The 21,771-nt window shown below is 40.9% G+C and overlaps 1 protein-coding gene across 7 annotated transcripts in view; it reads left to right on the top strand.

The window, feature by feature from the left end:
- Positions 1–21,771, top strand: part of TRIM9 (tripartite motif containing 9) — a 103,808-nt gene that overhangs the window by 59,175 nt on the left and 22,862 nt on the right. For 4 of the 7 annotated variants that reach the window (XM_010982910.3, XM_064485952.1, XM_064485955.1 and 1 more), the window contains exons 4-7: positions 10,611–10,721; positions 11,865–12,018; positions 20,148–20,305; positions 21,475–21,613. In XM_010982910.3, coding sequence (XP_010981212.2) covers positions 10,611–10,721; positions 11,865–12,018; positions 20,148–20,305; positions 21,475–21,613 — 562 coding nt within the window. Of the gene's footprint in view, positions 1–10,610; positions 10,722–11,864; positions 12,019–20,147; positions 20,306–21,474; positions 21,630–21,771 lie in introns of all 7 variants that reach the window. The other 3 variants (XM_064485951.1, XM_064485954.1, XM_064485956.1) reach the window with 2 other exon arrangements.

Raw genomic sequence — 21,771 nt, 5'->3', positions numbered from 1 at the left:
TGAGCTGCAGGTATCTGGAAAGCACTGGGTTTCCTAGGGAGGCACCCCCACTGCCCTGTGTCTTGCATGATTCACAAAGTGCTGAAAGATGGCAGGTTTTACTTAGATGACTTCCTCTAGCTCATCAGTTTCCAGGCTCCAGTCCTTTAGTGTCTGTGATCAAGTTATTTGCTTTTGAATTCCATAAAGGACCACTGGACTGTGTTTCGTGATAACGTATGTGGTAATTCCTAAAATGTAAGGGAGAGAAGTGGGGGCAGTATTAAAGATACTATTTTTTTAACTTTTTTTTATTGAGTTATAGTCAGTTTACAATGTTGTGTCAATTTCCAGTGTAGAGCACAATTTTTCAGTTATATATGAACATACATATATTCATTGTCACATTCTTTTTCGCTGTGAGCTACCACAAGATCTTGTATATATTTCCCTGTGCTATAGAGTATAATCTTGTTTATCTAGTCTACTTATGCCTATCAGTTAAAGATACTATTTTTTACCCAGAAAGTTCCCTGAAGGTTTTCCCATGTGGATATTAATCTTATACATTTAGCTGCAGCAACATGGGAAATGGATTTAAATCCACAGGCATTTCCATCCAAGATGGGCTAGGCCTGAATGAAAAATTTTCTGGAGTCATCATTTTTCAATCTGAATTAAAATCTAGAAGTGCTGTGAAATGTGATTCTGTAGCTACCCAGGTAGAACACAGAACGAGCATCCTTTGTGACCAGGCCCTGGCTTTTGTGACAACAATAGCTAACATTTAGGGATACTTGCTTTGACACAGCACTATACAAATTGTATGACAGGGATCAACTCCTCTGTTCCTCACAACAGCTCTACAAGGTTATTATTGCTACTATCCACATTCTAGAAATGAGGAAACCTTGGCACCATGATATTAAGAACTGGTCCAAGGATCCAGAATTCTGGTCCTGGTAACCTGGCTTCAGAGCCCAGAATCTGGACCGTGGCACTCTGCTGCCTCTGGCTGGTAGTACGGAACAGAGAGAAGGCATGTTCCCAGTCTCATCCTTTCACCAGTCAGGCAGCACCTACCTAATGCACACCTGCTAGGAGCTGAGTGCTGGGCAGGGGGGCGGGGGAGAGGGACACGAGGGTGACTCAGGATGAGTCCTGCCCCTATGGGCTTACAGTGCCATGGAAGAGATAAATCATCCCCACAACTGACTCCAACATAGGTTGAGAGTGAGTTTCCAGGTGAAGGTGGCCCATGTCATGGAAGTTCTGAGGTGGGGAAAGTTACTTCCAGCTGAAAGGGTCACAGAGCGCCTCCTGCAAAGCTGGCACGGAAGGAGCCCAAACTTTGGGAGGCGTGTGTTGGGGTGGCTGATGTCCTTGCCTGCGGGGATGGGCAGGGCTGCGAGGGAAGACGATAGTGAGCAGCACGGTGCACCCTGGCCTTGCTGCATCCAGCTGGCCATGAGGACCAATGGATGCTTTCTGTTTCCATCACTTCCTCTGACGTTGCCAAAAAGATGATCGCTATAGCCCTTCATTTTAGCACCATTTGGAACCCAGAACTTTTATTGGTATGGTGAAACTTAAAATGTCATTTGAACCACACAGAGTATCTAAGATAAAACCACAGTTGTCTTCCTTCAGGTAATGGGCTGGACAGCTGGGATTTCCCCCCTAAATAGTGGACCAGCCATTTTAGTATGTAGCCATAAATTTCAACTTTTTCCTTAATGGACATCTCTTTTGTGAAATGTTGCAGACACTTTCCTGGCATCTTTAACAGAGCATGGTAAACAGTCTGCCATAGGTGACTATAGTGGTGACTCCAGGTTTCTTATACCGGAGAGGTGGAAGGACAGCAATGTGGATGGATGAGGGTATCAGGATTGAGAGAACATCATTTAGAGCATCACAAAGTGCAAAGGGGCATGAAAGCCCCCCAGTTCTCCTTCCTTAGTGCTGCCTCTGCAGGATGGGACCGAGCGGAAATCAGTTCTGGGCCTGCCGGTGGGCGCAGATGGAGACAGCACAGAATGCACAGGGACTCCGTGTCCAGTGATGGTCCATCGGTGCTGGTGTCCCGCCCCCACTGGGCACACTGCTGTGCTCCAGGGCTGCTGAACAGAGGCAGCTGCCTGCCCTCATTCCTCACTAGCCCAGGGTGGAGTTCCCTGCCCCAGATCCCAGAGGGCTACGGAAACGAGAGACAGGTGGCCAGTCGTCCCCCACAGCAGCGAAGCTGTTTTGTCTTCTGTCTCCAGCGATTTGTTTCTCTGCTGTTTTGAGCCAATTGTATTTGTCACCACTTCTAAAAACAGCCAGCAAGGCCAACACTGTGACTGCTGATGCCAGTCTCCATGTCTCCCTCCCTCTGCTTTTCTCCTCCTGCCTTGTCCCTTTCTTGTCACTCGTCAGTTGCTACTCAGATTTGTGAGAAAAGACTGGCCTTTTGTAGACATCACTTGCCAAGCACAGTACTTCTTTCTGTCATTGTTGGCTAACGCATCACTCAGAGTCGGCCGGGGATAATCTTATGGTCTTCCGCTTCCCTTTGGCAGAGTTCTCTGGGGGCCTGCTTTTTGCTGACAAAGAGGAGAGTTGTGTGTGTGTTTTTCTGGCAACTTTCTCTTCTTGAGCAGTCCGAAAGGCCAGGGGTGCTGGAAAGCAAGTGTGCATAAAGGCAGTCTTTATAATCTATCTACTCATGCCCCTCTCTGAAAGCACTGATTGCTTGAGCAGATTGAACAGTTCTGGTTCTGAAGCGAGATGGAGCTGAGTGAGGAGTCCAGATCCTGGGTCATAGAGAACAAGGTGTGAGGAAAACTTCACTTACTAGATCTCTAACCATGGACAAGTCTGTGACTCAGTTTCTCTTACCTGAGTGTCATATGAGGCTCAAAGCAGTTGTCCCCTCATAGGGCCTTGTAAAGGCCTTTAGTACAGTACTCAAAATATTAGCTTTATTACTGTTCTTATCATTGAAAGACTGGAAATATGGTTTCACTCAGCACACTGAGGATATGCCCCAGGGACTCATGCTCCCTACTACCAGGTTCATATTGTAGAATTAGCCCATGTACTAGTGCGATTGTCCCTGACCCTAGAACTTGCTTTAGTGGCTCGAGTTTATAAATGATCATCACATAAAGTGGTGCACCAAGTTTGGTGAGCTATTTTTAAAAGCTGAAAAAAAGGCTTTGAGGCTTATGCAGATGTGACCATATTTTAGGAACACTGTTTGAAATGTAAATTACAGTGAATACCCTTCTGTGGTTTAAAAAAACACTGGGGGCCAAATATCTATTTTCAGGATGTAGTGAATTAATCAAATGTCAGAAAGCTACTGGAGGGGAAAAATGCTTTTGAGCTTTCAAAAAATGTTTCTAAGTCACATTTGGCACTACTGGGCAACACCTGCACCGTCAGCAGAGTCACCTGGGTCCCCAGGTTTCTTGTCCAAACTGTATGTTTTGTTCACATCCTCCCCAGGTCTTCCTTTGCTGAGTAAGGCCTTAAAATATCCTACTATCTGTGATCGCCACAGAGAATTTGCGACAACACTTATAATTATTGAGATCTACAGTTTTTTCAGGAACTTTACAAATGTCATTCTTCTCTTGGTAAGCCCAAAGAAATATCTGAGATTTTTTTTTTATGAAACATGCAGAATTTAAAAGAATTCTACAATCATCTTAAATGTGTTCTCTCCCCAACAGTTTAGAATGAACTCATGTGTTGAATGGTACAAGGTGATACGTGTTTTCTTGGTTCTCTTTCAACTCTAAGATCCTCCGAAAGAAAAAAAAATTGTCATAATTATTCAGAAATATTCTGAAAAACCCTAATCTTTAATTTCCATATGTGGTTGGTAAATTAACATACCAATGAAATTATTCAGTGAGAATGCTGAAGGATAGTGATTAAGCTTCCTGATTTACAGAGCTTTTACTTTTACAGAGGGCCTCCACGTCACAACTGTAGGTTTCTATAGAATACTTGATTCTGAATCCAAGTATACCGTTGGGTTTTGTTAGAAACATTATTATTACTGTCATCAGTATCTTTGTCATTATTTACCATGTATTGCCTGTTTGTTCCCATATGTTAGCATAAAAATTAATTATATATCCATATGTTCAGAGTACAAATTTACACTAGGGATGTTATTGGCGTGTCAAATTGCTTACTTAAGTCATTTTGCCAGTGCTTTGCATAATAGACAAATAATCCTTTGATTCAGATTTAGAGAAAGAGAGGAAAGAAGAAAAGGAAGATGGAAGGAAGGGAGGGGAGGGAGGGAATGAAGGAGGAGGGAAGGGCCTGCATAAGGTCACCAAGAATTTAAAAATAATTGGGTAGGATTTGATGATTACAGTCCTTACTAGAAAGGAAAACGATAAACTAGGGGGAAAAAGTCAATAATCCACTCAATTTCAATAAAACTACTAGCAAGGAATCCTGTTAGTCCACTACAATGAAGACATTTGAAAACATTAGGCACATTGGAACACTTGAAACCTTTGCCCTCAGCCAAAGTCTTTAGGGGGCCAACTCTAATCATTTAACCACAGTTGTTATTGATAACAAGCCCACCATTAATGGTGAATGTATTTGTCAAATTCTGTGGTGCTCTGCTTCCCACCATGTAGAAGCAAAGGTCAAAGAGACCTGTAAGGAAGAGAGTGCCCAAGATGCCCGTGGAACCACCAGGATGTCACCACATGCAGCTGGAGCTCACCAAGTTTAGGGGACATACCTTTGAACACCCTCTACCCACTCTGGCAGTGCCAATGAGGGGCAGTCACAGAACTTCTTTAACGGCCTTTGCCTAAACCTAGACATGAGTGGCACTCCTTAGCTCCAGAAGGCACTTAACACATACTCTGAAGATGGTGGAGTATCCGTCATACCTCACACCCTACAAAACACCATACTGGCTGCATCACTTTCATTGCAGAACACTATAGATGGTTAATGCTCTCCTGTGTGAATAGGACCACACCAGGATGCTTACCTCTCCATATGGCTTGCATTTCTTCCTTCATTAACTTCTCTGTACAAGGATACAGTATTCTAGACACTAAGAACATGCTTTGGTATTCCACTCAGTGTTTATTGATAAGGTTATTGATGGCATTCACACTTCTGAGATAGGAAGTTGTTAAAATCTCAAGCCTTCCTTAAAATAAACAGGTATGTGTTTTGTTTATTTAATAAGCCTACAGAATCCATTTCTTGATTAAAAACTCCAGGCCTCAGACTTGTCTTTGAAATGATTAGTTGCCAATGTGGTTAAATTAATAACACTAGTACAGAAGGTGGTATCAAGAGAATGGGGGAAATATTTGTCATATTTCCATAAACCATGTGGGAGAATGGTGGCATGTGATTAAATTAAAATGCTCTTCCTTCATTTAAATGCCTCTAAGTTTCAGTGAATGTACTGATAATATAGGAGATAATATTCTACTCTAGGAGAAAAGGAAGAGAATTATTTATTCTCGTAGATGAACCTATAACTCACAAGCATCAGTTTGTCATCTTGCTTCAGGACATGATGGGACACACAGAAGAAACCACCCCCACTGACCAAAGGGACTGGGAAGAATAAATTCTTCAAGCTTATATCTTGATTGTACTTGTACCTTAAATAGGAAAAAAAAAAAAAAAGGATTGCCTTATACTTAGGGGAAATTGTTTTAAATGGCAATCGAAATGTATAGATTATATTTCTGTTACTATTTACTTAGACTAAAATATCACTAGGGATATCCCTCCAGACCACATGATGAGAGAGAGTACTACGAGAAAAAGTATTTATTAAAAAGAAGAATTAAAGGAAAAAATTTAAAGAGCTACATACATGAAAGATGGAGAGGTGGATGGAGGTGTCAAGGTCAAAATTAGATAAAATAATGAAATTCCCCTTAATTAAGCTCAGTTTTTGCTGGTCTTTGTATCACATGAGCTGAGTGGCAGGATATGGGGTGGGAAATGTACTGTGGATAGACAGAACAACATTTTACATTTGTGTTATATAAGTTGTCATGGGTTGCTCTCGGCTACTAAAAAAGTCTAAGCATTCAGAGGGACACAAAAGTCTGCTCTCAAATTCTCCTTTTCTGAACAGGTACAGTGTCATATCCTGACCCAAGATATGACCTTTATAAATGTACCATTCAACAAAATCAAACTCTTCAAGTGATCAGTAGGACTTGCCGTCCAGAACAGATGGTGACTACTGATAAAATTGTGAAAGCCTTCTCTAATCTGTGGTCTAACTGTGCACCACAGATTAATTCCTTGTTCCCTGAGAGCTGGTTGAGGCTTTAATGCACATGAAAACTGGAATATTGTTTCCCAGTTCCTATTTATGTCACTCTTGCAACTTGTACATTTCCTTCTTAAGGAAAGAAAAAGAAATTCCTTAAATCCAGCCAGCTACAAACATAGTGTCAGGAGTTTCTCCAGAGCATCAGAGCCACTGCACAGAAATGTGGAAGTCAAAGAAAAAGTGACATGGCCTGGCTTCCTAAGAATTGTTTTTCATTAAAAAAAATATAATGTAGAAATAAATAATAATTAAAAAGTGGTAGATAACACAGAGTGAAGAAGGTAGCAAGTAAGAAAGCTGATAAAGACACTCAGAGAAAAAAAATTTATGCTCTTAAAAGATTTAATTATCTGGCTGATTTCCATAAGATGGGAAATCTTGCTAGATTAATTGAGAAACAAAGTTAATTACAAAGCACCAAAAAATGCTTCTCTGGGACCCCAACTATTTAAGTTTCAGCAGTGATTTTTATCACAGGCTACTGTGATCATTGTGAAATGGTTGATTAAAATGTTTTAAAAATGGACCAACATAGTAACAGTGGGAATTGAGAGCCAGAAACTCAGGATATTGAGTCCTTCCAAGAGACTTGAGCCATGGAATACAGGAGCCAATGGCAAACACCCCGAGACTCACAGACTCTTTGGCAGTGCAACAATGAAGCTTCTTAAGAGTAGCTGGAGCACCCCAACACTCCCACAGCTCCTTTGGCACCAAATAAACCTTGCTTGAGAAGGAAATTTATAGAGGCAGACATAGAATTTCTTGAGGCCTGAGTAATGTACTTATTTCAGCACATTTAGGTTATAAAATTATCACTGAGCTGAATGTTCTGGAAAATAAACACAGTTCGGTCTGTTTTGCCTCAAGAACAGACTCACTCTGGGTTACAGTGCTCAGATCCAGTCCGTGCTCGTTATTCAGACTTTCACTACCAGTCAGTTCTGCAGTCTTAGGGCAGAGGCCATCTGGATAGTGGGTGGTGACTGATGAGGTTTCTGCTACCTAGCAGCACTTAACACACTGGCTACTGAAATATAGAGACATTTTCTGGGAACAGTTTAGTCTAACCTCATATAGCAGAGAGGAATAGCATATTAGCTGTAGGTCACCTGTCTTGCATTTTTAAGTATTTTAGTTGTGGGTATTTTTTTTCTCCCCAAGAAGCAGAACCTTAACCTTTCTTTACTTTCTTATTTTAAAGTAAAGTAATAAAATTAAAATAAAAATATAATCATTTGCATTTCTTGAGCCCAGACCAACAAACAGTGGTGGTGATTTGACAGAAACATACTAGATGTCAGAAGAAAAGACATCAACCAGTGAATTGTAAAATTTAATTTCCCCCCAATCAAAAGCACAAAACAATCTTCACATCAAAGTTGGTTTCTTTCACCAATTCTAATAAAGAGATTTTTTATTTCTATATTTTATTTTAATTATATTAAAAGTTAAAAAGCAATAACAAGTCATCTGTCAAAATTTTAGGAGACTCCAAATAGTCAAAACAATCTTGAAAAAGAAGGGCAAAATTGGAGTTCTCATACTTCCTGATTATAAAACTACTACAAAGCTACAAAACATAGTACTGGCATAAAGATTGACACAAAGACTACTAAAAATTGAATAGAGCCTGGAAATAAACTCTCACATATATAGCCAAATGATTTTTGACAAGGGTTCTAAGAGCATTCAATGGGAAAAGGGAAGTTTTGTAACCAGTGATGCTGGGGAAACTGGCTATCCACATGTAAAAGAACAAAGTTGGACAGTTACCTAAAGCCATGTACAAAAATTAACCCAAAGTATATCAAAGACTTAAATGTAAGAATTGAAACTATAAAACTCTTAGATGAAAACATAGGGCAAATGCTTCATGACACTGGGTTTGGCAATGATTTCTTGGATATGACATCAAAGGCACAGGCAACAACAAAATAAGCAGACAAATTGGACTTCATGAAAATTTATAAATTTTGTGCATCAAAAGAAAACAAAAAAACCCAATTTAAATTAAAAATGGACAAAGAACTTGGATAGACTTTTCTCCCGATAAGATACACAAATGGCCAATAAGCACATGAAAAGATGCTCAGGATTATTAGTCATTAGGAAAATGCAAATCAAAACCACAATGAGAACCACTTCACACCCATTAGGATGGTATTATTATTTTAAAAAAAAACCAGACAATAGGTGTTTAGTGAGAATGTAGAGAAATTGGGAACTTTGTGCATTTTTGGTGGGAATGTAACTGGTACAACTGCTGTGGAAAATAGTATGATGATTTCTCAAAGAAAATTACAATAGAATCACCATATGAGCCAGAAATTCCACTTCAGGGTATATACCAAAAAAAGCAAAAGGGACTCGCAGAGATATTTGTCTTCTCATGTTTATAACAGCTTTATTCACAACACAAAAGCTGGAAGCAACTCGAGTGTCCATCAATGGGTAAAGGGATAAACAAAATATGATATATATATATGTGTGTGTGTGTGTATGTGTATAATGGAATATTATTCAGTCTTAAAAAGAGGGAAATTTTGACACAAGCTACAACATGGATAAACCTTGAAGATACTATATAAGTGAAATAAGCCAGTCACAAAAAGACAAATCCTGTATAATTCCACTTATATGAGTTACCTCAAGTAGTTAATTCGCAGAGGCAGAAAGTAGAACGGTGGTTTCCAGGGGCTGGGAAGAGGGGTGAATGTAGAGTTATCATTTAACGGGCACAGAGCTTCAGTTTGGGAAGAAGAAAAAGTACTGGAGAAGGTTGATGGTGATGGTTGCACAACAGTGTGATGTATTTAATGCCACAGAATTGTTCAGTTAACAATTGTTAAAATGGTAAGGTTTATGCTATGTATGTTTTATCACAATAAAAAATTAGAAAGGAAGATCAGCAATAATGAATGAGCTGTCCAAAAATTAGGAAGAACTTAAAATGTCAAAAAATAGGTTAAATAAATTATGATAACCCACTCAATGGGATATTTATGTACCCAGTAACATTTATTGATGGTGGCAACACAGAAATGCCTATAATATGGTGTTAAGTGGGAAGGAGGTAAAATTGTCACATACTGTAATTGCAACTATAACTAAACCTAGCTCAAGGAAAAAAACTAAAAGGAAATATCAAAATGTTTTAAAATTTTGCATTGGAGTGGTGAGGCAATTTGCTTTTTTTGGGGTCTATTTTCCTATTGGTTTTGAAAGTAGGCATAATAATCTTTCATGGAAAATAAATTTATAATCAAAACTGAAAACTTGATTTGCAGTTCCCTAGGAACAAAACTGAAAAGTTTCCAAATAATTATTATTAAAACTCCTTTCAGTTATTATCCATAAAATCCAGAATGCTGGTTATTTTTGAGGCTTTTGCAAAGTACTATAAATACAGAGGATGAGTAATTGAGGTTCCTAGAAAACCCTTGGTCAACTCTGTGCTTCAAAAACCGCTACAGGATTTGGGTCACTGAGCAGAGGACACAGAAGATGAACATTTCTAAAGAAGGAAACTTTTTAAGATCTGTCATGTGCTTGACACTGGGGAAAGACAGCTTCCTAGAGGCAGAAACTGCACATTCAGAGAGATGCCTCTCTAGGTTAAGGCAGACTCATAGCTGGGCAAATAGCCTTTAAAACTATTTTGCAAAGTGAGGCAGTGAGTGATTCTAAATGAATTATTTTTAAAACTTGCTTCTGCATAGTCCTTCTCTGGCTTATTTCTTGTCATTAGCTCATTGTCTTTCAGTAAGTTCCACCTCTAGCCCTACCCCACCACCCACCCAGGGAAAAGAGAAACAGAAGAAGAAAGGAACTGGGTTCAGATGGTGACATTTGCTCTTTAGAAAGGACAATTAGAGGGCAGGAGAAGATGGGCAACTGTGTCACGGAGCAGAAGCTGCCGCTCCCCTCAGGCCACTCAGCTCCTTTACCCGTGCTCCACAACCTCCTGCTTAGAGCAGCTCCCAGCGGAGGGCAGTGAGGGAGACCTGTGGAAGGTGTCCCTTGAGGTGCCAAGGTAACCAGCTTCCCAGGGTTCCAACAACTAGTATTGTTCTGATAAATTCAGTTGGTCCAAGTCCCTGTAAGAGCCATTATCCTACCTGTCCTCCAGAGCCATTGCCCATAGCAGGCACTGCCACAGAGTATCCTCATAAATATAATACCATTCCGTAATGCTTTTGGATTCTGGTTTGAAGTTTTCCAAAATCCCAGTTTGCTTCTTTTGTACCTTCTGCCATTTTGGACCGTTCTGTTGTCTTATCCATCCCAGGTGGTTCGAGATCAGATCTCTCACTGCACGGTGAAATTGCGCCAGACCACAGGTCTCATGGAGTACTGCCTGGAGGTGATTAAGGAAAATGATCCCAGTGGCTTTTTGCAGGTAAGTGTCAACTAGTTTCTGCTTCAGATTCTCAATGTCCTGGGAGGCTGAGTCTATGACACCAAGGCCAGGCCCCCAATAGCCCTGGCTGGGCACAGGTCCCCCCATAACAGAACCCACCTTGGTGCTGACGTGTGTATGTGGGTGCCTAGGACACTTCACTGACTCCCCAGAAGTCTCTGCTCCCATGTGCCACAAGACTGAGAAGCGTATGGGCTTTTTGAATTTTGGTTTGTTCATGTTTGATCCTGAAAACATAATTCCCTGCAAGTTTTTCCGAAGCAGAGTTATTGCCTTGCTTCAGAATTGGGCCCTTTTACTAATATCTTGGACAGTTTTGTCAGCTAGAAATGTCTAATCATACAAGGTTTCTACCTCCTTGACACCTCCTTCTGGCCAGTAAGTCAGTTTCTTCCCAAATAAAGTGAAGTTTCTTTCATTCCTTGGGTGTCTCATGATTTCTTCCGTGCTGTTTTAGTGAGATGCTATGATGTCAGCTGAATTTTACTTAACTTTTGATCCCAATGATTCAAGGACCTTTTATTAAGGAACATGTAGATTCCCTTCTAATTCGAATTCTGCCAAGCTGGACAAGAATGACAGAGGGGGATTAAATATAAGAAATGAAAAAGTGCTTTACCAAAGAATAAAATGATACATGAAGATGATGCATGTAAAGTGTAAAGAAATTCTATTTTATAGATTATCATGTACAGCCTCCCTAATCTATTTAATAAAACTCATTTCTAAGTCTTAACAGGATATACCCACAGCTCATATCAGAAACTTAGGGTTGTTGGTTCCAGTAGACTTAACGGATCGCCAACATATCATTATTTAATGTTATTGGCTTCTATTTGATCAGCCATAAATAGCGTGATCATATATACAGATCATATATCATATATTAGAGCAATTAACAACCACTAATTATTTATAGTGCCCACTCTGACTCATGGAGTATTTATATTTTCGTAATAAGTCATAAGGCATCCTTGTCATAACAGGCTCCTGGCTTCCTGCACAGAAACGGGAAGGGTATTAGTCCCGTGGTGGCTGGTGGTGTGCTCCCGGAGCTGAGGAGCAGTGATCTGTGTCCAGTGTGGGGTTGTACTGCTTAGGCTGTGGTCTTTGATGTGATAGATTTCTGACGCCCTCATAAGGAGAGTGCACCTGACGGAGGATCAGTGGGGGAAAGGCACGCTCACTCCCAGGATGACCACAGACTTCGACCTGAGTCTGGACAACAGCCCTCTGCTGCAGTCCATCCACCAGCTTGACTTTGTGCAGATGAAAGGTGCGTGCTTGGGTCTCCCTCACCCCACTACCACCCCCACCCCCCACACCCAGCCCCCACCGTCATAGCCACACCCTGAGCGGATCCTGGTGCTGCCAGCATAAAGACTGCCACCATAAAGGCAGCTTGCCAGACTGCAGCAAACACAAGGCAGCCGCTAGGTTTATAAATCACGTGACAGGTGGGAAAGTCAACACACACACAAACACACACACACACACCCCCCTCTGGTTAAGGTTACAAAAATGTGGAATGGCTCCTGTCTTACCATGAATTGGAAACATAACTTGTAGCCGTGTGACCTGCCTCTCAGAATCAGACAAATCCAGATCAGCTCAATGCTCGCCTCTTTGAGGGTCTTAGAGATGTCACATGCTCAGTATCAGAGAACAGCTGACGTAAAAAGAGATAAGGAGAAAGAAAGAAAGAGCGCATCACTGTGCATAAAATCTTGTTGCAGACAGTAACCCAGATGTCTTGATAAAAATCAAAGGAGTTCAGAATTGAAACTGCTTCCACAGGGACAGAGATAGTGAACAGTGGAGCGTGGATTCGGGGGCATTTGAGAGGATCACAGTCGATTTGCCTGTGCTGGTCAGGAAAATGAGAGCCTGGGCACAGAAGGAAAGTGGAAACGTGAAATCAACGTTAACTTTTGGTCTGTGTGGTTAAGGGATATGGCAGGATCTCTTAGAGATTTTCAGGTGGCTGAGGGGAAGTACAAATACTTAAAATTACCTTAAGGAAAATGACTCTAAAAGAAAAGTAAAAATTCACGCTAATCATGAAATGGTTATGGTATTTTTATGGCAGCGTAAGTAATATCTCATTTGAAAAATATTTCAGATTTTTATAACTTTTTATGTTGAAATGATTATGTATTCACAGGACATTGCAACAATAGTAAGGAGAGGTCCCCTGTACCCCGTTTCCAATGTCCATTAGTGGTTTCATGTGGCATAACTATTATAGAATAGCAAAGCCAGGAAACTGACATCAGTACAATGTGTGTGTAGAGGTCTGTGCTATCGAGTGTAACCACCTCTGTAGCTGAGACACAGCTCTACTCCATCACCAGAAAGATCTCCCTCATGCTGCCCCTGTGTAGTCGCACCCACACCCCACCCCAGCCCCTGGCAACCACTGATCTGTCCTCCACCTCTGTAATTTTGTCATTCTTTCTGATCTTTTTTAAAACTGAAGAAATTTGATTTGCCCTTTGCTTCCCCCAATTTAAGCATCCATGTAATAAATGACTGAGAATTCAGTGCTTTAAAATGTTTGTTTCTTAAGAAAAATCTACATGCATCTTTTTATCAGACATAGAGAACCGTGTAACCCAGTGAGCGTTAGGGCTATGTACATCATGCAGTTACATTTATCCCTGTCCCTGGTACATGTCCTTCTCTCATCCTTTTAATGAATTTTTGCCCTGTTTTATTTTCAGTTTTCTCATTTTTTACTTAGTATGAATTGCTTTAGGATGATGCCTTAATTAACTTTCGAAGTAAGTTGTGTATAGATTGTAAATAAAAATGCTTCACTGTAGTAATAAAAATATTTAGCATTTATTGACTGCTCACTAGGTCAGAAGTACTCCTAAGTACTTTCCAGAAAGTAACTCATTTTATTCTCATAACCCTGTTAGGCAGCTGAGGAAACTGGGGCGCAGGAAGACTGGGTTACTTGCCTAAGCTCACCCAGCTCATGAGCGGCAGGCCCAGGATTCATACCCAGGGGGCGTGATTCCAGAACCCATCTACAACTTCCAGTGTGTGCTATAAAGTTAGTGCCTTACTAAGGGGCTTCTTTAGGGAACAACTGAAGTCTTCTCTTAAATTGAAGAAATTGAAATTTTTGTTGCAGCAGTTCCTTCAGGCTTTTACTAAATTGTTCTTTAACCCCTTCATGGTAGCCTATGAAGTGTCACCATCCAAGGAGTGTACAGAGCCTGAGGTAAAGTCCCCTTGATCAACCTCTCTTTATATCCAGTTCTTTCAACCAAGTTGAATCATTGAAAGGTCATGTCTCAAGTAGCTCAGAGGAGAAAATGTGTCACAAGAGAGCAGTGGAAAGGCTTTTGGTGGAAGAGAGAGAAAAAAAAATGAGCCAACCCAATTAGCCTTAGTGATGAGGCAGGAGGAGGGGCCGGTAGAGGGCAGAAGCCTACGGGCTTTCAGATGCTTTAATCAGTGGAGAGCCCTCTCCTCCCCATCCTTTTTGAGTCATGTCCATCTGCCATAGCGGAGCCCAGGCCTGCCGGCTTGCATGATGCTAACAATTGTATTGGAGTGAACAGGCCCTTCATCTGGTGTGGGAACTGCAGGCACAGACCGCATTCCTAAAGCATCCTTGCTTGGCCATTTATGTCTGTACACAGAAGGAAGTGTGGACATGGCTGTACACACAGCAGAGGATGCTACCCATGCTCAAGGCCAAACACAGAACACTCTCACAGCAAAAATTCACCTGGAACCCAAAATTATCCAGAACAGTTATGTATGAAGTTAATATAACTATGTATATATAAAGCTATATTATATGTATACTATAAGACCATTTGGTATGAGACTGGATTATTCCATTTTCCTTTTCTTTTTAACATTTAATTTACTTCTGATAAGTATCCTGCAGATTTAATTCATGTGCTTTGCTTTGTGCTCATTAAGCTTAGTTAATTCAGTGAGAGCCCAGTCCTCCTTAGAATCTGAATAATTTTCATCTGTCATGCTTTTGATGGCAGAAAAAAAGCCATAAGGTCATGACATAGTAGAACTTGATTGGCTGTAGTTAAGACTTCTCCTACTGGCCCCTTTGGTATCTGTTAGCGTATACACAACTGTGCCTGGTGGAGTGTTGGTCTTTTTATTTTCTTAGGATATTCACAGTTTAATAAATTGTGCTTTTACAGCTTGTCAGTAAAAATATCTCAAGAATTTGCACCCCCATATCCATGTACAAGTGGCCAAAATTTAAGTGACATTTGGAATTGTGTTAATCTGACCATCGTGAGACTAACATGTTAGTTTCAATGTATGTTTTCTAATTGTGCTAAATATGTGGATTAGTAGAAAGTTTAAAATATTTTCAACTATTTGAAATATGCATTTAAAGCCATGACTCAGACCTACAACTAAAATATCTGTTTACTTTCTGACTCAAAATTTGAGCATCTCTCTGGTTTTGAAATTTCATCTCAGATGCCTTTTTTAAAAATATCAAAGAAGATAGGTCTGTTGTTGGTTTTTAAATACTTCCGCTTAGGCCAGCTGCTGCTCAGCTAAAATGCATTGCCTAAAATTATTCTCTTATTAGCTAAGGATTTAACTGATCTGCTCTTTTTGTTTCACCATCACCCTCAAGCAGCTGAGATCTGAGTGGCAAATGCTGGCACCCTCTTTGTTCAAACATCCCTAAATTGTAATGACATGTTTTCTGGTTACATTTTGATTAGAAAATCATCTTACCCTCTTTCCAGACTATTGGGAGTAGTGGTTGATCTCTCAAGCTTTTCTTTTGTAGAAAAACAACTGATTAAACCTTGTTTTCTGTTTTTATTACGGAGTAATAAAAACATTTTTCCTGAATTCTAAATTGCTATTGTCAATTCTTACCAGGTCATGGGAATGAAATTTTAATATTTTTTTCCAGTCCAACCCAGGTCTGCTTCTTGGCTCAGAACATATTTCAGATACCGACCCTCTCCCAGAAAAATATTACCCCAGAATTGTCTAAGTACACAAAGGATCCCAAGGTTCATGAGTCAGTGCTGAAATGAAACACTAATGTGTTCACTGTGACCCAAGATGAAACACTGACCCAGTAGTCCATCAAGCCTTTTTAGCACAAAGACTGCTGACTGTTAATCCCTTGAGTGCCTCTACCCACCTAAGGACACATTTATCTTCATTAACTCATTCTGAATCTTAAGAGCCCTGATTATGCACCAAGGACATAGACAAGGACAGTGTGATCTGAACAGACCCCCCCCCATAAATCATGGAGAAAGAGTGCCCAGAGATTTGGCAGTGATGAGCACACACGCAAACTCACGTGGTATCTGTATCATGATCTGGGAGCCTGGAGTTCGTGTCCTCAAAGCCTGTGTTCACGTTTATCCTTAGGAGGGTACTGGGAATAGCTTTCCAGAAACCACCTGTCGTCCCTCTAAAATCAAAACTTTCCTCAAAAGCCATTTGTATTGTTTGACCACCATAAAAAGGAATGACTGTCCACAAGGAACCTTCAGAGAAGTTGATGGAGCAAAACTGCGTTCCCGGCCACCATAGCTCTGAAGGTGAAATATGTCATTCGTCTAGACCAGCAATTCTTGAGAAGCTTTATCGTTCACATTGTAGGAATCAAAAAGGAACATTCCTCTTGAAATTAGGCCTGCACCTTCCCTCTTGTTTACTATTACTGACCCCCGGGATGGAGAGGCAAGGTAAACATAAGACCCCTAGAGCCAGTTGGCTTGGCATCGAGACCCAACTCAGCCCCTGCCCAGCTGTGAACCCTTCCTGTGTTTCAGTTTCCTTGTCTCCAGATAGATAGTAATACCTCGTGGGGTCAGTGGGGTCATGGTAAAAATTAAGCAGGTGAACACATGTAAGCCTCTCCCTACAGTCTGGCCCTCAACAATGTTTCCAGGTCTGGGGTGGGAGGCCAACCTCCTTTTCTCTCCCCCACATCCTCACCACTCTCCTGTGAACTCTCACAGAGGAATTCTAGAGGGTTAGGAGTATTCACAATCTGAAGGATTAAAGAAAAAGGTAAACAAATGAGAAAAATATGAGCTCTAATTGGAGCTAGAATGGCCTTTAAAAAGTCAGACATTTGAAAATTTGGGTATCACAAGCCACTGTGGCAGAATTTAATTTTGAGCTGAGGCTCTGCCAGACCCCAAGGAAGTCAGTAAAAACAGCTACCCCCCTGTATCTAAGAGGAGAACTCTTAGCCTGAAGTTTGGTTTTACAGGCTAACAGGATGCTGAGTGCTAGAATTCTGTTCAGGTCGGGGGAAACTAGTTGTTTAAGAAAAATAAAGATATCCAGGAATGATCATCATGGTGTTAAGATTAAGATAGCTATTGTAGCTCCAATGCCAGGGGTTTTAATAAAATGTTCTCCCTCCAAGTTCAGCCCAGGAACTGCCATTTCCAAAACACAAGAGATAACTAATTTGAAAATACTTTGGATTCTTGTAGACCATTTATTTTATACCTAATAAAGTGAAAAAGGGTAATGATATAATACCCAGTATAAAATTAGTTCTGAAACATCAGCCTTAGCCTTTTGTAATGAGTCTATAATTTTGTTATATTTCCTTTTATATGCAACATCGCTTTGGGGTAAATAAGGAAAAAGTAAAAATAATTCTCAGCACATTGAGAAATAGATTTAGACACATGCAAGTGTTTCTAGGTTCCTTCCTTCTCTCTCTTTCTCTCTCACATTGCTTTTTTTGTTTGCTTATTTGTTTAAATTTGGGACATATGAAGATGAGTGATTGGTCAGACTTTTTTCTGTCTTCTTGGCCTTTTAAAGTGTATCCACTGAGGACATATAAATGAAGTTCACATGTTTTAATTACACATGACACCATGTATTTCAGTTAATCTTTTAATTATACCTACATCTATGCAGGAAACTTGAGTTTCTTATCAGAGACATTGTAAGACATTGTATGATTCAAGTTAAAACCACCTTGTGATCCTACTCTTCAGTTTTAAAATTGATGAAATTTAGATGTTCTTGAAACATGACAAAGGGAAAATGAAGACTGATTGGGTAGATAATGAAGCAGAGTCCAAAGAATAGTTGTTATATGGTAGTTAAGAACAAATGTCCCCAGGAAGAATCATTCTTGTCGCTAGAAGCCCTTTGAAGAATGGTTTGCTTAAACTTGTGAGATTTTACTCCACTGTTAATATGTTAAGATATATTATTTTAATTTGGAAAAAAATTTAAATGACAAAGTAAGTTCCTAAGTGGTATAATGACCTCAAGTTGACCCTCCAATTACAACTCCTAGGTGATACCTGTTTACATGTAGATGATCATTAAAATCATTAGAAGGAATTATATCTTCTGTCTCCTCTTTCCATACAGTCGTGTGGTCTATTTATTGAACAAGGCAATGCATTTATTTCCTTTCCTCCATATCCAGATGTCCTGGGACCTCTGAGGCTGCAGAGCCATTGTTCTCTGATAAGGTTCCACCTGAAATCTATGCCACTGAAACTTGAAGCAGGACTTCCCTTCCTAAACTGATCACCTCCAGTTGACTTGTCATAATTTTGATTTAATTCTGCTTGATCTAGTAACTCAGGGATGGTTTTCTTGTCATGCATCAGCCTTATTAAGTGTAAGATAATAGGCCTACTTCATCCTCACATCTCTTATGTTTTAGTCCCTGCTTTTGTTTTCTAGGTTATCTACCATAGAACCTGTTTCCTAAACTCCTGCTAAATTAACCGTCTTCTTACTCGGGGTGACTGGCAAGGAGCAGATTTAATTCAGTGCATGACACTCAGAGTCCAATTTTGGCCCAGCATACCAGGTGTTCTGCAATTAACATTGGTTCCTCTGAATGTCCCTGGACATGGTCCAAACTGTTCTCTCCTGTTGTTAAAGTGCCACAAAAAATAAATGAATGTTTTGATGCTTAAAAAAAAAATTAAGCAGTTGGTAAAAACATTGTTCCCAGATACCTATATTGAGTTCATGTATTAGGAACTAGGATTATTCATTACCTAACATTTCTATGTCTGTATGTCTAAAAGCTCAACTAATCTGCAGTTTTAAGTAATACAGAACGGGGAGAGGGGGTATCGTGTCTGGTAACACAGTGACAGATTCTCACAAGGTCACAAGGACACTCTGACCCTCTCTGCCAGGCCCCATCTGTTCTTAAACTACTCTCTAGGCTCACACTTGACTGTTCTACACCTACAGAAAGAATAGTCTCGAACTAGTACCATTTTCAAGGTATAGCTACCTTGAAAGAATGCTGTCAAATTCCTCAGATATTTCAAAACTGAGAAATCACTGTAGCCCTTGGTACCAAATTTTTGGAAATTGAAATTGTACGCAGCTATAGCTACTAATGTGCACAAAACCTTAAGTAGAATCATTAATTTAAAAAAAATGATAGAACCTTAGAAATATAGTGGTTTCAGAGCTATTTCTCAGCATAGGCGGTCCTCAGTTTATAAAGTGAGGTTTAAGGCTCAGAATAAATTTTATGAGAAATTTATCTATCAGCCACGTTATGGGTAAAATAGGCTTTAGTGGTCTGGACAGGAAATCCATCCCCTGTGTAAAACGTTTCCCATAGGGGTGATACCTTCAGTGCTCATGGGGGTGAGAACAGAGCAGTTGTCTCTACTCTGATTAAGGAGGAAGGAAGTGCACCATTATCACCAAGTCCAAACTTGACAGGCCAGTAAATTGGGAGACAAGATGCTGGGGCAAGGAATAACAACTTTATTTGGAAAGACAGCAGGTCAAGAAGATGGGGGCTAATGTCCTAGAGAACCACCTTCCCCAAGTCAGAGTTCACACTCCTTTTATACTAAAAAAAAGGGGAGGGGGTGATTCGTTGTTGCAAACTTTCTAGGTGTTGGAATCCTTTGTTCTTTTAGCTGTCCACGTAGGTCAGGTCACGATGTTCCTGTAAACCTCCAACAACAAGACAAATGTTATTCTCTGTTCTGCAACTTTTTATCTCTATATGAATGGAAAAGCGGTATACCCTTAAAGGTCAGAGCCTTGAGAATGGGCTATCTTGTATATTTTGGGCTATGGGCAACATTCTTTTACAAAAGGTTTAGAACCATCATGACAAAGCCCAGGAAACAGAGCACAGGGTTAGAGCTAAAGGAACAGATCTAATATGGAGTCAGATTTGTTCTTCCCTGTTACACCATGAGCTTGGAAAAGCACTACAGTAGACCAGAAATCAGTCCCACTCCTGGAGACTGAGAGGATAGTGTTCAGGTCCCTACCCATGTACCCCCAGCTAGCTACTTAGCCTAGTCACTTGTTTATAAGGAGATGTTTATCATTCCTAGATACTGAAATGTTGGCAACTCGACAGAAGCCAGGGTTACACTAATTTCTGTTTAGCTTCCTCTCCAGTCCCAGCGACCCCCATCCTGCAGCTGGAGGAGTGTTGCACCCACAACAACAGCGCTACGCTGTCTTGGAAACAGCCACCTCTGTCCGCGGTGCCGGCGGAAGGCTACATTCTGGAGCTGGACGACGGCAATGGTGGTCAGTTCCGGGTAAGTGGAGCGCCTACTCCTTGTTAACCAAAACTGTGCGGAGCTCAGAGGACCCACCCTGGCGTCTCAGACCCATCCGGGCAGGGCCTGCCTGCCCTTCGGCTGAGGCTTGCCTTCTCCTTGTGCCATCAAAGATGGACCAAGGAGCCCCTGCATAGGAACTGCCCCGCCCTCTGAGAGAAAATACGTCCAATCCTGCAAAAGCTCTGGAGTCAGACTGCCTGCATTCAGATCCCAACTCCACCACTTAGCCGTGGGCCTGGGCTCACTTCTCACCTATCTGAGACTTCAGCGGCTCCTTTATAGATGGGGAGGTGATATTAGCATGCACCTCAGGCACTGTTGTTAAGAGTGACTTAGGTAATTCACATAAAATTCTTAGTGCCTCAGTCCCAGGCCCCAGTCTTCCTAGTATCCCACTGGAGAGTTGTCATTTTATGGCCGTGCTTTGGATACAAATTATTTTTACTCATTACATCAGCATAATGTTGCAAAGTGTACAGCTAAAGAGGGAGGCCAATGCCTAACCTGCGCTAAAGATGTATTATGCTAGGATGTATTTTAAGCTTCTGAAATGTCATTCTTCCTCCCTCCCCTGTTTCCTCCCTCTTCCGTCTGTACTGTGATGAGATCTGAAAGCTCATGATTCCCCTTCCTAAACTTCAAAACTCCTATTGCTTTGAGTCTTATCTTGTGACAGTTCCTCAAGTTATCAGTGGGTTATAAACACAGCATAGAGAGCACCCTCAAATCCATTTTTTTTAGAAATCATACTCAGTTAAAGAGCTTAGTAGGTATAATATACTGAGTAAATGCCAGCTTAATGCTAACTATAAGCACCCAATTTTAATATTCAAAGCCCTGTTAATAACAATCATTCAGGAAGCTGCCAGGCCCACGCTAAACACAGGGCACTATGCTAGTCAATTTGCACAGATGACCTTATATAATCCTCCCATCAACTTCATAAGGTAGGTGTTTTTGCCCCCATTTTACAGAGAAGGAAACTGAGGCTGAAAGCAGTCAATTCAAAGGCATAGTATCTCCCAGATGAGTCCACATCAGGCAGACACAGAAGCACCTGCTCCATCCACCTGCAACACTGCCTCCTTAACAACCTCAAACAAGGGTTGGAGTTAAAGGGTGGCCTGTTATTTTTTGACCCTCAGGAAGTGTATGTGGGAAAAGAGACAATGTGCACCGTGGATGGTCTTCATTTCAACAGCACATACAATGCTCGCGTCAAGGCCTTCAACAAAACAGGAGTCAGCCAGTACAGCAAGACCCTGGTCCTGCAGACGTCCGAGGGTAAGGCCCTTCAGCAGTATCCCTCAGAGCGAGAACTGCGAGGCATCTAGAATGGCCGGCCAGCCCGGAGGTAACCCCACCACTGCCCACATTCTCAAGTGTTTCCATGACTTGCTCTGCATTCTGGCACAGAGCCACGGTTTCTCTCCTGCCTTTAG

The sequence above is a fragment of the Camelus dromedarius genome, chromosome 5, assembly GCF_036321535.1.
Source record: "Camelus dromedarius isolate mCamDro1 chromosome 5, mCamDro1.pat, whole genome shotgun sequence".
Classification (NCBI taxonomy): Eukaryota; Metazoa; Chordata; class Mammalia; order Artiodactyla; family Camelidae; genus Camelus; species Camelus dromedarius.
This window is presented reverse-complemented; position numbering and strand designations above follow the sequence as displayed.